The following is a 17,020-nucleotide window of genomic DNA, read 5'->3' as shown; positions in this document are numbered from 1 at the left end:
ACCCAAATGAGCCAACTGAAACTGGCTCCTTAGTTTTGCAGATTACCTCATTCTCAAAAGAACATGCTTCATGTTAGACTTTTGCCTTGCCCATTTTCATCAAAGATCTCATAAATATGAATGCTAATAATTTTAAGAGAACTGAAAATTTTAATGCTCAAGTTAAAATTGGGAAATATTTATAATCAAAACCTTTAAAAGGGAGGAGAAAAAACCAATCCCCATGGCTTAAGAATTGTATAAATTTATAGGAAACAAACTGGCTTTATGAGTTCATTGGCATAGGGAACTGCTAGATGAGTAAATTTCCTCTTCCAGGCTGATTAGCATCTTCTCTGCAACTCAAGTCTTAAAAGAGTTGCCAAGAACACAAGAGTGGTTAAGTGACTTCCTAAGGGTCATATGGTCATATGTCAGAAGTGAGACAAATCCACATATTACTCGTCCTGAAAACATTCTCTATCCAGTACATTACAATGTCTATCCCTGTAAATAGAATAACAATGACAATATCTCAGAAAAGACCATCGTTATATTTTCCTCAAAATCTGTTTTGACTAGCTAAACAGCTTTCAGCACTATTTAAAAATAGAAATAGAGAATCACTACAAACAAAAATCTTACTTCCACAAATATTACATAAATTAAGTGAACCCACTGTGAAGAGAATCAAGACAAGAGAAATATAGATAACTCTGGTCTAGTTTTTTTTCTGGGGTTTTTCAATCCTGAAAATGTCTTCTTCTGAAGAGTTTTTATCTTTATCCTACCTTTCTCTAGTCGTTCAAATTTTATCCATTTTCCAAGGCTCAGTGTAAACCCCATTTGCTTTATGAACCAATTTTGTCTCCCTCAGCTTGCAATGATCTTTAGGATGATAGATCCTAAAGGGAATCAAGTCCAACCTTTGGTATCAGGAAACTGATACTAAAGGAGGTGTGGTAACTTGCACAACATCATACAAGTCTTCACTCATGTCACCTAATTTTGCGCTTGACATTCTTTATTATCATTTAAATATAACACCTTTAAAAAAGAGAATGTTAAGTTTCTCAAGGTAATAAATTGTTTCATATTCTATAGCTCCTATCTACTACTTTCATTGAATAATACAAAGCACTAAGGTGGAATGGACTAGGATACAAAAGATCGGTTTTTCAGTCTTGATTCACCTATCTTATTATACAAGTCAATTCACTGAGCCTCTTTCCTCAGTTATATAATTTCCTTACCTATCTCACAGGCTTCTAACAGTGTAAGTTATTAGAATGGAGTAAAACACTGGGCAAATCAAAGACATCCGTGATAATAGCTAATAATTTTCCCAGTTACATTCTGTATAAGGCATGATGGATTTATTTTGGAAAGATGTGGGTTGAATCTCGCCTCTGACACTTAAATTTTTATGTGATCACAGACAAGTTATCACTTCAATCTATTTTTCTCATCTACATAGAGGTAATACTTATAATACTCATCTTAAAGATTGTTTTAAAGTTAAAACAAATTAACACAAAGTGGCTTTCAAATCACAAAATGTCAGTTGTTAGGTACATCAATATGATAATTATTAATACCTTTAAGGCATTAAAAGTCTTGATTATAAGAAAATGATACAGGAATCTTCTCCCTCAAAATATATTTACCAAGCTAAGCACCATAGTCTGTATTTTCACACAGCTGTTGACTTCCAAATGTGTTTCTGCTCATTAAATTTTTTAAGTCCTACACTATTAATGAATTTGTGATGTTTTTCAAGAGTAAATGCTATCAGGAAAATGAACCTTATGTAAGGAATAACATCTTGCGATTGGAACCAGTCTATACAAGTAATGAATAACAAATTTTTATTTAGAAAAATCCATTCCATAATAATTCACAAGTTCCAATTGTTACAAAAGTTTCATCAATATCACTCACATAATAAACTTTTTATTTTACTTATACTAAAAAAATGAAGAAAAAGAACAACAAAAGAGAAATTTTAAACATGTTTATTGGGATATACAAAGTTTCTGGTTTCAAACAATACAGAACTATTTTCTAAAATGGTAAAAATTGTACTGCTATTATCTATTCAAATATCAATTCCGAAAAACACTTTCCTATATTAGGGCAAGAAATTTCACTTTTCCTTTGTTAATATTTTGTAATGCTTCTCATTTAGTAACACTCAATTATAATCTAAAAAATGCCTATAATATATTTGGCTTTCAAGGTCTATCATCCCAAAAATCCAAATGGATCTACACTGTTAAAGCAAGTTGGAGAGCTAACCCATTGTATAATTAAATCTTAGGCAGTTTAGACTGCCAATTCAGTTCATTCTAATCAAATATGATTCCTTCAAGACAAAAATATTGGTCTAATCCTGTTGGATGAGTTCATCATTCCCTGGGGTCAAGTTAGGCATTTTTTGAGGTGCATTAACTTTCTAGTCACTAGAATACCAATAAATACTAACAGATGTGGTACCCAACAGCAGCACTAGGATATTCCAGTTGCCAAATCATTAATGGAAACCAGAAATCTTAGCTCAGTTAACAGGGACAACGAACTCCTCCAGTCATCTTTCATGAGAAAAGCCTTGATTTATGATGACCATCACAACATAGCCCGAAAGTCTATGCATTTATGTATTGCTTCCAGTGAGCTGTTTAGTTAAGATCCTGAAAAGTGTTTGCAGGCCATAAATATTTAATTCTAAAAAATATGCAAAAGTTACTGGAAAAAATGGCAATTTCATACATAATAAAATTTTTGAACCACACATTAGGTACAATGACAAATACTTTCTATTTTTGCTTAGAAAACTTTCATGAAATGATTTTGTATAAGTGTTTCTATATGACCCTTTAAGATATTCATATCAGGGGCACAGACATGATAGTTTGGATCTTGTTGTTTCATTCGCTTTAGCAAGGCTTCATGTGGTGGAGGCAAAGCATTATATGAACTTAATAAACAAAGTTGGCTGGAGGAAGCCTCATTTATTTCTTTAATTCTTAAAGCCTGCATGATAACAGGAGCAAACTTAGAGTAATGAGCTGTAGAAGCTAGGATCACTGGGCAAGTTTTGTCTTGCATTCTATCTGCAACTACTTTAGCAACTGCAGTGTGAGGGTCTAAAATGTACCCTGATGTGTGGTATGTAGAATTAATAGCAGCCAGGCAGTTCTCTTCAGAACACCAATCAGCTATGAAATCCTGCTGAAGCTTTTCAACTAGGATTTTTTCTAACTGAAAATGTTGCTGATTTTCTAACTGATGAAATAATTTTGTCATCAATTTTCCATCTCTATCAGTCATAAAGTGTAAGTGTCTTTCCAGGTTGGAAGATTTCAAAATATCTATCGATGGAGAAAAACTCTGTACCAGTTTCCTTTTCCTTAGATCATAGTGTCCTGTTTTTATAAAATCAGTCAAAACATGGTTTTGATTAGAAGCACAAATAAATTTTCGAATAGGGATTCCCATCATTTTGGCATATACTGCAGCTAATATGTTTCCAAAGTTTCCTGTGGGAACACAGACATCTACTGGGCTTCCAAAAGAAATAAATCCTTGACTAACAAGATCAAGATATGCAGAAGCATGATAAATTACCTGAGGAAGCAGTCGGCCCCAGTTTATAGAATTAGCTGAACTCAAGATTGTTCCATATTCTACTGTAAGAAATCCAGTAAAATCTGAATCATTAAACATTTTTTTAATAGCTGTCTGGCAAAAATCAAAATCTGATTTGACACCTACTGCCCACCCATTTTCTTTTTGACTTCCAATTATTTGTTCTCTCTGAAAATCACTTACTCCATCTTCAGGAAAGAATGTGACTGCAGCTATTCTTTGCTTATCACTGTGAGTAAGACGACTAAAACCGTTTAACACAGCACTTCCTGTGTCCCCAGAAGTAGCTACAAGGACCAAATAATTACAAGTTCGAGGGATACAGTGTGCAAAAAGATGTGGCATTAGTTGTAATGATAAATCTTTAAATGATCCTGTAGGTCCATGAAATAATTCCAAAATGAACTGATTGCCTGAAAGGTGCCTTACAGGTGCAATTTTAGAGCAGGCAAAGTTTTCTCCATAAGCAGTTTCAATCATTTCTCCCAACCTGAAAGCAGGTATATGAACAGGATGTATACATTTCTCCAATATTACCTGTGCTCTTTCTATGTAAGTTGCTCCTACTAAGCTTTTCCATTCTACACTACTTAATTTTGGAAGTTCCTTCTGAGGAACAAAGAGCCCACCATCAGAAGCTAATCCCTCAATAACAGCATTACTGAAGTATTTTGTGGAAACTTTTTCTCCAGGGTATTTGGATTTATATCTGGTTGAAACAAATGTTTCTGAGTCTACATCTTGATACCTCTTAATTTCCTCAAAGGCTTTATCAGCTATTACCTCTACAGATGCTCCATCTTCACAAAATATACGAATATCATACCATTTTTTATAGAATTGTCTCCTATATTGAAGTATTTCTTTCAGAGGCATTCCAGAGTTCTGGCCCACAATTCGATCAATCTTCATTAAACTCAGACGATCTATTAAATCTGTTATAGGTACATCCAGATATACAATTATTCCACTTTTCTTCAGATGCTGCATGGTAGCATCATGCATTGGATTTGACCCAGAAAGGGAAATTACAATTCCAGATGCAGAAAAATTTAACAGCACTTTTCCTTCCTCTTCTATAAATTGCTCATTACCAACATCCTTCAATTTTTCAGCCACAGTCATATTCCACGTTATTTCAAGGATATTATCCACATCTATAGCACCACAACCTAGTTTTTGACTTATTATTTTGCCCACTGTTGTTTTCCCAGAACCAGGAAGTCCCATCAGTATAATATTTTTGTTTCCAAGAGAATGAGTCGAGAACCATGACTTCCTGAATTCTCTAAATGCAAAGGTCCTTGGAAGAACCAACTTTAGATGTCTATTTGCTTTAAAATGCATAAGAGAAACAAATGTCTTGGTTATTAGTTTCAAATGCTGATGCCGACTAATATGAAGCATTGTCTTTGAACTTTTCTGTCCAGGCCAACCTGCAAAAGGGCTTACACCCTTATCAAAAACAAATTTTTTTTTTTAAAAAAAGGACCATTAGTTATTAATAGCAACAACTACAAAATCATGTCAGATTGAAGAAAATAATCATGAATGTATATCAAACCAAAATATATAAATCCTCCAAATTTGGGAGTTTAAGTATTCCTAATAATTTTAAACAATGAAATGCTAAATCTTTATATAAAAGTTGTTGTTTTTTTTTTTTTACTTTTTAGGATGCATAACTGAAACTTAGGATTTTAACTATTCCTAAGAATTTCATACAATAAATTAGTAAATCTTTATATAATTTTTTTAACTTTCTATGATGCATAACTGAAAATATTTTGTAGCAACATTTTATAGTTTGTGAACTGTTTTTAAAAATTTTACTAGCATAGGATCAATTTTTTTTTTGGTTCCTTACCTGTACATACCTGGATTATCTGCAATGAGGAGACATATAATACAAAAATAGTGGTAGCGTGCTAATTACTTACAATAACATAAAAAATGAAGGCTAATTTTTAAACTTACTTATATTTCTTTTGTTATATTAGCTGCAGGCTAATTTTGTTGTCAAAATGTAATCAGCATTCAATTTGCTTCGATGAAGAATCAACTATACCAAAAGTATTTCTTTAAATTATTTCAACAGTAAATTGAGTTTTTAAAAGAAAAAAAATTATTAAATTTTTATAATCAGGTCAAAATAATTTGATAACTTTTTAAATCAGTATTTAATATCTATTCCATTTTTCCTCAATGTTTTTTTCTTTTTCTTTTTTTTTTCTTTTTACTTTTTTTACCTTTCATGAGCAGGTATTATTCTCTCCAACTAAATGGTGACAGATTTGACAAGAACTCTGTATTTCCAAATGTGAATGGAAATTTACTAGAGAAGAAAGAAGTTTCTCTAATTTGCAGACTGTGCTGATATATAGGAAAATAATTCATATATTTCATAGCATTCTTATCTTAACTTAGCTCTTTCCAAATGTAGTCAGAAAGACCCAGATTCAAATACTGTTTCTTTTTCTTACTGTATTATTTTGGGCAAGTCAAAACCTCTTAGAACTTCCATTTTTTCATATGTAAAGGGGGAAGGAGGAAGTAGATTAGATAACCTCTAAGCTCTCTCTCAACTTTAAGCCTGTGATCAATATAAAAGTAACAAAACAAAATTTTCATCCAAATTTTACTCAGAAATGAAGTGTATCTTATTTCTAGGGTAAAATAGAAAACAAGGCATTTGTTTATTCTGAAATCTCTCTTAAAGTATACATGACAAAGTAAAAATAAAACCTAGTTCTTACAGAGTTTTAAGAGCATTGGTATTATACATTTTCTTATCATATATCTTAAATGTGTTCAACATTTAAAATCCTGAAAAGACAGTAAATATGGGAGAAATAACATGATAATTACAACTAAAATAAACTATAAATTGGCAATGAGGTAAAAATGTCTGTAATAATCTTATTTCTGCAATGATCACCATCTGTTATTTAAGTTGCTCCAAATAATTATGGAAGAAAACATGGGACCAAGTCAAATCCCAAACCTTTTCCAAAGTGACTGCCTACATGTCTAAATATAATTCTGGTGGCAGAGGACAAAATTTCCCATACAAAGTTTTTTCTAGATCCAAATGGATCCCACAATTTCTCATTCTTCTTAGGATATTGATTACTTTTGGAAATAGTTCCAATTAACTATATAATAATGTTCTGTCCCTGTTTTAGAAACTATTTCAAAGTACTTAAAATTACTTATGCCATCAGGCAAAAGTAGTCTTGCACAACTGAATTATTGCTTTTCTTCTTTATAATACAAACTAGAATTCAATCCAAGTATATTAAGGTGCTACATTGTATTTTTAACATACCCTAAAAACAACTTAGAAGTTCTCTCCTCTATTTCTCATTTACTGGATGTAGACAAAATCTCACTCAGTAATGACTTAAAAAATACAAGATTTCACTGGTATAAGCACTTATTTCACTAACTCATATTATGGGCCTTTATAACAATCTTTAAGAACTGTGACCAAAAGATTCATCACGCTGCAGACAATTTAGTGATAAGTCTCTTCAAACTTAGCAAGGCTGGTCCCTGGATAACAAGTAGTCCACTACTGAGCTTTACTTGAAGCCCTTTCAACCTAGTGGGGACAACCAAAAACTCTGCAAGTATGACCTTTAAGAACTTCCATGATACAGTAATGTATCTAAAGATGAATTTAGTGAAGAAGTTACTAATTAACATAATTCTATTCAAATAACTATAAGTTGACCTTTGATTTAACAAATAAGCTAAATAGGATAAGAAGGAATTCATTCTTCTGTGATTGTTCTTCAAGTGGTATATAATGTTTCACTTCCACCAACCAATATGTACAGTAACAAAGTCAGGAATAGATCTTAAATGAACTGTGTAGCTTTCAAAGTGAAGGCATTCTTTCTTTATAAGCCTGAGTGTTTAAAACAGAAACATATATTAAAATTAATCTAAGTTAACAGTATATAAGGTTATAAAATTTTCAAGATATTGTACAAAGTCTACTTTAAAATGTGAAAGTTGAGACATTACATGAAAACACTGAATTTACCTGTTTCTATCTCTACCTAACTCTATCCTACTAAAAATCAAGATATTAATTTTTATATGTTCAAATAAAAACAAAAAATATCATAATGTGATCAAGATTGACCACATAAAAATGAGAATCTCACAAAAACTATTTATAGGAGAAGGAAGAGGAAGAGAGGGAGGCTTGATTATGTACAGAGTTTAGGGAGGATAGTAAAGTCCAAGAAGATGGGAAAGAAAGGAACCAAAGTCTTAAATTAACAACAAGGAATTTATGTGAAACCCTTTAGATAAGTCAGCGGAGTTTTAGTGTGATATGGTTAGGTTGTCCTTTATGAAGATTACTTTGGCAGCTATGTGGAGAATTGTTGGAGTAGGCTGTCTTGAGGCAGGAAGACTAATTAGGGTGCTGAAATAAGGATCAACTTAGTGGGCTGCCTTCCCATTCCAATAAAATCTCATAATTTTTTTCCATTTATTTCTTTTGTTAAATCATCCTTTTGGACAATTTTTTTTATCTCCATTGAGAACTTGTATTATTATGGGAATGTATGCAATCTGCAACATGCCATGTGGCAACAGGAGAACCCGGAAAACTTCACTATCCATGGGAAAACTCTCCTCCCTTTGGATCCAGAATAATATAGTGCTGCTCACAAAATTGTAAAGTGCCGTTGGTGAACAGAGATTACTATGTTTCATACCTCACTTGGTAATCAAAGGAGTATTTTTATACCTTTGGGGTTGAACCTAAGAAGTAATCTTACAAAAACAAAAACACAGATTTGAAGTTTACAAAGCAATTTATGTGTACTATCCAGTCTGAGACAACAACACTGTGAGGTTGACTCTATAAAATTAGAACTGATCTAATAAAATAGGGGAAATAAATGACATACTTACAGTTGCTGAGATAGTAATAAGTGTTGGAGAAGTTCAAACTCAAGTTTCTCCTCCATCCAAATCCAGAACTACTTCTACTACTGCCTCTCATTGTGTATGAGGTTAACATATGCAAAGGAGATACTTTCTGGTCAAATTTATAAAGCTAGATTCTAGTTTCTTGTCAAATGCTTCTGTTTTCTTAATAATCAAGAAACAAGGATTAAGAGTCAGTTCTGTTACTCAAAAATCATTTTAAAAAGACTATCCTTTCTCTTAGTATGATTTCATCAAGGACAGTCTTGATATTCACATACTTTCTAACAATGGTTTCATTGAGTAAGTTAGCACATGAGACAAGCATTACTAATGTCCTCACCATTGCATTTTTTAAAAATAAAGATAGTATTCTTATTTTCCTCAGTCTCTTCTTTCAGATCTTAAAAATCAGTCCCTCAATACTTTCAACAATGTCATCTCAAACATAAAATAGAAGATGATAATAGTAAAAAGTCATGAAAACCTGATTTTTGAATCCTACTTCTGACAAACTATGACCTCAAACAAGCTTCTTAATCTTGAATGCCTATAATATCCACCTCACAAGAGTCCTTGTAAAAGGCTCAAAAAAGTAGCATCCATAAAGCATTTTGCATATTCAAAAAAATTATACAAATGTCAGCTATCAATTGATTTATCTAATCCTCATAATTTTACCTCCCTTAGTACCATTTCTTTCTCCTCATTATAACACTGACAACTCAGGTGGGATGGGATGGGCTTTACTGAGACAAGTCTTCAGAGCAACCTCATGTGTTGAGGTCTTGAGTCAGCAGGGTATAGTAAAAAGAATCATGAGATTTAGAACTGATAGGGACCAGAGACATTATACACTCCTGTCACTGAATAGGAAACTGCCCCTATGAGTCAAATGATGAGGAATGAAATATGGCTCATCCACCTTTACTTTTTTTACTGCTTTTCCCTTAAGTCAAAGTCACATTCAATCCCTTTGATTGCCATCCAAAGCAAGAATAAGAGGGATTTTAATGCCCTTTCCCACTTTGTGTTCCCTAAGGCTAGGTCCTGGGCTCTCTTCTGGTTTCCCTCTATATAATCTCATTTGGTGATCTGATCTCCCAATGGTCTATCATTTCTTTGGAGATGATACCCAGATCTTTACATCTAGCCCAGATCTCTTTCTTAAAACTGTTTCACAACTGAGATAGAAATATAATGTTTTTCCATACTCCATCTCCATACTCATCTGAGAAAATGATGAGGTCCATGCAGAGGATTCAAGGTCAATACAAAATTCAGGAAACTGGCAAGGTAAGTCCATGTTTACAAAAAAGAAATGTAGATCTACACTGAACTGGAGCAGTATGAAATGTCCTCATGGGCATTTACTAAAGTAAGGTGATTATTAAAATTAGAAAAAAATCACAAAAAGATCTTTGAACACAAAGCCAAGCCTCACCAAATAGGAAATAAAAAGGACAAACATAAGAAAACTAGCAAACAATAATTATAATTACATGACTGATTGATAGCATGAAGAGGGGGAAAAAAACAAATGGGATTGATCTATTGTCATTAAGGATGAAGAGAGATTCTAACAGATCTTTTCCATTTTTATCTACAATCCTACTTTCATCTATGAATAATCTCAGAAGCAAAATGATCACATATTTAGTGTTGGAAGGAATCCTTGAGGCCATCTAGTCAAACTAACACATTTTACAGATGAGCAAATTTATTCAGGATCATAGAATTAGGACTTGAATCCAGGTATACTTTATTTCAATTCCAGCGCTCTATCACACCATACTATTAGTATAATATCTTCCTTAGGAAATCCCTTGACCTTGTAAATCAAGTTTCCATAAACATCTCAAATTCATTATGTCCAAAACAAAACTATTTACTTTTTCTCCAAACTCCCATTCACTCCAAAACTTTCCTACTGAAGATTCCACAACATCATCAATCATTTTATATACCCAAATGGATTAGGTGCTCTTTTATCACATAATTTATTGCCTTTTACCTTGCTATTACTCATAACTAGAATGCTCTTCTTCCTGAACCCCACTTTCAGGGTTTCTTTCAAAGTCTCCACAGGAGACCTTTCACTGTTTCTTGTCTCCCCTTCTCAGCCTCTACCTTGCCTCTAAGATTATCTTCTATTTAATAATAATAGCATTTACATTGTATGTATCTTATTTATATGTATGGTTATTTTGTGCAGTCTCCATTAAGCTTCTTGAGGGCAGGGACAGTATTTACATTATACCTTTCTGCACCCTTTTTTTATTCTCCAAAAAGTAAAGAAAAAAGTGAATTCTCAGCATCTGAGTCTTTTTCCTCCGTAGTTTTCTTTTCAACTTCATTCCACTGCTCAATGACCAGGTTTTAGCTGAGCTCGCTATAAATTTTTCGCTCCACTGTGGCATTATTTTCTGAAGTTATTTTACCTATAAAACTGTATTTTCTATCTTTAGCCACAGTCAAATAATTCATCATTCAATACTCAACCTATTGATAAACTTCTGATTCTTCTAAAAAATGAAAATTTTTCCATGTGCTTTTTCATTATCCTTTCTTTATAGCATAATATTATAGAGCTCAAATTTACACACAACACACACACACACACACACACACACACACACACACACACACAAATACCACTTTAAGGACTGAGGAAAAACAAGACTGGAAGAAAATAAGAGAAGGGCTATTAAAATTGATCTAATCCAATTCTCTCATTTTATAAAAATGTTGGCAGATATGAAAAAAGGCTGACACTTCCTTAAGGGTATATCATAATAGCAAAGTCAGGCTTGGAAAATATCTCCCAACTCACTAACCAGGACCCTTTACAAATTTATCTCAATAATAAAGCAGTCGTTACACTGAATTACAGATAATAAATCTGTATTATTTCCATATATGTACACAAATTATTCTAGAACTTGAATGTTTTAGATAAACAATATAAATTGTATTTTATTTTACTACAAAGCAATCGAACAAAGAACTCTAAACAAAAGAAGTACAACATTAAAATATCAAGTTACATATTTATCTTCTTTCCTGGGCATATAAACTTAGTTTATCAAAAAACATATTTTGATGATCATTATAAACTCCTCCCAAAAGACTCATTCAGAAAATTATTTTAAATGGACCAAGATGAATTTTATTCACCATAATTAAATGAATTACCTCATTTTAAATTCTCCAGTAGCACTTCACAATCCCATCTAGACAAAATATTTTCACATCTATCAATATAAAATCTTTGCCTTTACCTATTCCTTTAAAACAGGGGTACTTAACTTTTAGGTTTAGGAAAGACTTCCCTCACAGAAGTCTGAGGAGCCCTTCTCAGGAAAAAAAAAAGTTTTCTTTTAAAGAAAGAGAAATAGAATGATTGAAACAAATGCTAAATTTCACTTAGAGAAAAATAGAGGTTTTCCACATTCAAGTTCATAGATCCCATGACAGACCTCTTCAGGGGCCTACAGACCTCATGATAAGAATCCCTATTCTAATATATTAACAAAAACTATTAACTATATAATAACACTGACCTTGGAGACTTGTCCCCACTAGAATCATTCTACAATGAAAAATGGTCTTCTGTTTTGGAAGATCTTTTAAGGGAAAAAGATGTTAATAAGTCATCTAAATCTGCTTTTCATCTTAAATACTCATGATTTCCAAGGAGCAATTACATAACAAAGTATAATGTTCCACTGCTATTAACTCAGCCAATCTCAAGATTCCCTCTATAATTCCCATGATTGTTTCTCAAATCCAAGAGACACTGATGCTACCAGACATCAGAAGATGAGCACAGGGCAGAAGTACAGCACTGCATTTGGGGATTCTATATACGAGTAAGATCCACTGAGTTTGCCATGTCCCTACACCACGAGGTAATAAGTGACTAAGGCTCCTCTGGTGCTTTTATCTGGTTAGTTGTTTTCTACTCTTAAATCAAATTGAAAAGATTTGGTGACAATTTATGGACAGTGCTATTCAAATTAAAAATTCCAATTTTTTTTGGCAGTATTACACTAGATTGTTAACTATCATTACCCAAGGTGGGTTGGGAATAAGGAAGAGATGGTATATTGGCTATGATATGTGTATGTTATGTATATGATGTGAAGATACATTATTAAGCATGGGGATATATATGTGAGGTTTGGGGAAAACCTGTTGAAGCTGAAAAAAAATTCCTAATCTTAAATTTTCCAAAATCTGAACTGGTTAAACTGACCTAAATTATGTCCCCAAAATAAATAAGAGGGTGAGAAGAAAGAAGGAAAGGAAGGAGAAAGGAAAGAAAAAAGGGAAGAAGGAAGAGAGAAGGGAAGGGACAGAGGGAGAGAAGGAGAAACAAAGGAGGAAAGAAGGGAAAGGAAGGGAGGGAGTGGCTTGCATAGAAGGAACCACAAATTACATAGCCTTTGCACAATCTAGAGCCACCCTACATGCTACATTTTGTTTCATAATGCCCCTCATCCCTTTCAGGCCCAACATGTTCCAACAAAATGTACTATCTAGGCAACCACAGTTCATTTATGATTCCTCTCTGGACTTGTTTCCTCATTTATAAAATGAAGGAAGCAGCCTAGATGATCTATGACTTTATGAACTCTAATTTCTTAATATCTCGAAGCCTTGTCCTCTTCCACTTTAAAACATTCATGCAAGTTGTCACCCATTCCTTTCCTTCACACCTGCAACTAACTTTTGGAATCCTTTTCTTCCCTAAAGATTTGGCACTCCTTCCAAACTTCTCCCAGATCATTATAATCTTGCTGAAAGCAATTTCTCCCTTGTGGAATTCTCCTGAAGAAACTTTGTAGTAGTAGCCAAGAGATTCTTGCATTCCAATGAAAAGTAGATAATACAACCTAAGATAGCAAGATGAATGGGAAAATGTGCTTTCTATCCACTATGTGATTTTAAAGGCAATTCCAATTGTTTGGTGGGGTCAACACAAGTTCTTCCAATTATATGGGTGCTGTATTTCAAAGAAGATAATACTAATCAACAATTATTAGGACATGTATATTTGAATTTTCCTAATAAGAGTATTAAGTTTTATGGAGCAACCTTTAATTCAGCACAAATCTCTTATGAAAAAGTACAGGATCGGATGACATGATGAAAAGGATAAAATTTTAACAATTCCACCTGTCTTATTACCACTTCAGTAAAGCATAAATTCGAATATTTCATTTGTTTCTACGTCTCCAACACCTAATGCAGTATCTTGCCCAGAATTGTTTGAAAATGTGCAATCAGCTAAAAACTGAGATTAGATGCCCATCAGTTGGGAAATGGCTAAGTTATGGTATATGAATGTGATAGAATATTCTTCTGTAAGAATTGATCATCAGGATGATTTCAGAAAATACCTGAAGAGATTTACATGAACTGATTCTAAATGAAGGAAGAAAAACTAAGAGAACATTGTACACAGCAACAAGATTACGTGATGATTGACTGTGATGGACTTGGCTCTTTTCCACAATGAGGTGATTCAGGCCAATTCCAATATACTTGTGATGGAGAGAGTCATGTGAATTATAACACAATAGGTTCACCTCTTTTGTTGTTTGCTTTTTTCCTTCTTTTTTTTTCCTTTTTGATTTGATTTTTCTTAGCAGCATAAACATGGAAATATTTGGAAGAATTATACTTTCAATCTATATTGGATTACTTGCTGTTGTTTGCTGTCTGGGGGAGAGAGTGAAGGGAAGGGAGGGAGAAAAAATTTGGAACACAAGGTTCTTCACAGAGTGAATGCTGAAAGCTATCTTTGCATATATTTTGAAAATAAAAAGCTATGAAAAAATTTTTAAAGAAAATTTTCAATCAATCAACAAGAACTTAAATGCCTATTTTATAAATTGTACCATGTTAAGTGCTGGAGGTACAAAGACAAAAGTATAATATAGTCCCTGCCCTTAAGGAGTTTACATTCTAACAGGATGACACATACACATTTTTTAAAAAATTTAACAGTAGTTTTGAGGAGTGATCAAAAAAGTCTACATATAGAAAAAGTGACCCTGAAGCAGAGTTGTAAAGAAAACTTAGGATTCCAAAAGTCAGAGGTGAGAAAGAACATTTCAAACACGCATGTATATATGGAGATGAGAGAGGGAGAGGTGATGAGATCCTCAATTATTACAGATAAACTACCCATTGATCTCCATTGGGCTATTCCCAAAGTACTGCCACCTCACTGCTGAAAAACATTCAGTGGTTCTTGACTGTATCTCTAAGGGAATCTAAATCTAAGGATTCCTAATCTGGCTTCACATTCCTCCCTAACACAGATTACATTTCACTATACTCCTTTACAATATTCCAGGGCTGCCTCTTCTGCCCAGCATGTCACCCTCTCCCATACACTCTTTGCCTCTGCCTGCAGAATTCTTTTGAGAGTAATGTAAAGTGTCATCCTACATGAGGTCTTTTATTAGTTAGTGTTCTCTACTCATTTATACCACTGAAAATTACCTTGTATTTTACTAGAGGGGTATAAGGTTGAATTTACAGAAGAGAATGTAAATTCCTTGAGGGCAGAAACTGTTCTTGATGTTATATCTTCAGCTTCCAGTAGAAGACATATAAAACTAGATATTCAGTAAATGTTTGTTGAATAGAATTTCTAGTTTTTGGTTAAAATGATTCTCATTTTAAAATCCACAGAAAGATGAACTTAAGGTATTAAATCAAAGATATCATCAAATAACAAAGGTAACTGAATGCCACTGACATATGGTCACAATTTTTTTTGTAAATCAAGACCATGTATTACATATACTTGCTGATATTTTCAATACTTTAGCTGATCTTTGATATGAATATCCAGTAACAATTTTTTCCAATAATGCTCACTGTAATAATTTTCAAGATGAAGAGTTGTTAAAATGTATATCTACTGATTAGGTTTTAAATAGTATCAACTAATAAACTGAAAGGAACTGTTTTAAGCTCTAGGAATATCAGAAATTAAATCAGAGAGGTACAGTGGCTTCATGACTAAAATCAGTCTCAAGTCCTGCCTTTGACACTTCCTGGCTGTGTGACCCAAGCAAGTCACTCCTCTCTCCATGCAACAGGCACTGAGACTAGACCCTCCACAGAACTGATAACCTGCATTGAGGGACACGCCTCACAACAGTTTTCTATATCAAAGAAATGAAAACTAGGTATTCCTTTCCCTCCCTTTCCCCACAAATTAATTCAAATAGTGATCCAATTAATTCAACCTCATGCAAGTATCAACTATAGAGAAATTGTTTTCTTCATGAGGCCTAATTCATTCTAATTAAGAAATTAGTTGGCAATTTTTTAAAAAATCTCTTGAAAACTCATTTATTTATCCCATTCTACAATTAATAGCTTTTACCGATTATTTTAAAACTATTTGATATACATTACTTCATTTGAATCTCACAACAATCCAAATACTAGAGGAATGAGTATTCCCATTTTGCAGATGGAGAAACTTAGAACCCAGGCTCAGAGGAGTTGTATGACTTGCCCATTTTCACACAGCTAATAAGTGTTAGGAGCAGCATTTGAACCCAGATCTCTTTTGACTCCAAATCCAGAGGTCTTTCCACTACATCATTCTGTATCTCAGGAGAGAAAAGAAAATTAGTTGCTTAACACAATGTTATGTTTATGACATTTCAAACATATGCTTATTGTGCTAAAATATCACGTTTGCACTTAGAAAAATATTCAATAATAACAGCTAGCATTTATATAGGGCTTTAAGGCTTGCAGGAGGCTTTACAAATATTATCCCATTTCATCCCATAACAACCCTGGGAGATAGGTGTTATTATCTCCATTTTACAGATAAGGAAACTGAGACAAGCAGAAGTAACTTGCTCAGGTTCACCCAACTAGTAACTGTCTGAGATGAGACTATTATTTCAGAGAGAAACCTCTGAACATTTGTTAGGGCTAGTGATGTTGCAAGAGCAAAAGCCTATCTCCAAATACCCATGGATAGCCTGTTAAAGTGAGACTATTTTCCAAAGATTTCACAAGTAATTCTTTTTTGTAAACAAAGCCAAATATTCACTGTGTTCTCTCTAAAATCAAACATACATTCATCTGTTATGAACATAGTGAGCATCACTATTTTGAAAAAATCATTAAAAACGTTTGAATGCAAGAAAACTAAATGAAGTCCATTCTTGTCAATACCCTTATGCTCCAAGTGAGACAGTGAATTTCTTAATCTTTTGATGTACTAAAGAAGTATCCCCAAGGAAAGGGTGTAATTGGGAAAATCCATTAAAATTTTACATTAAATTCAACCACAAAAGGATAATATCTTGAGGGACTATTTCATATTTTGTCTTTGTGTCCTGTGGCTCCCACTTGAGTTCTTGTAGCATACTGGAGGTATAGTTAAATTTCATTC

General features: G+C 33.2%; 1 protein-coding gene and 1 long non-coding RNA gene across 3 annotated transcripts in view; both read right to left on the bottom strand.

Annotated features, from left to right (window-relative positions):
- The window catches only part of LOC127539422 (uncharacterized), a 41,186-nt gene that overhangs the window by 21,333 nt on the left and 2,833 nt on the right, over nt 1-17,020 (bottom strand). The window lies entirely within an intron of this gene.
- THNSL1 (threonine synthase like 1) lies at nt 1,979-8,683 on the bottom strand. Its single transcript, XM_051963629.1, has one exon. The coding sequence runs from the start codon at nt 5,032-5,034 to the stop codon at nt 2,806-2,808; it is 2,229 nt and encodes a 742-aa protein (XP_051819589.1). The 5' UTR covers nt 5,035-8,683; the 3' UTR covers nt 1,979-2,805.

Source organism: Antechinus flavipes, chromosome 5 (genome assembly GCF_016432865.1).
Source record: "Antechinus flavipes isolate AdamAnt ecotype Samford, QLD, Australia chromosome 5, AdamAnt_v2, whole genome shotgun sequence".
Lineage (NCBI taxonomy): Eukaryota > Metazoa > Chordata > Mammalia > Dasyuromorphia > Dasyuridae > Antechinus > Antechinus flavipes.
Note: the sequence above shows the minus strand (reverse complement) of the source record. Positions and strands in the feature narration are given on the sequence as shown.

Coding starts and splice junctions, on each gene's coding strand:
- THNSL1 (XM_051963629.1), bottom strand. CDS start 5,034: ATGCTTCATATTAGTCGGCATCAGCATTTGAAACTAATAACCAAGACA.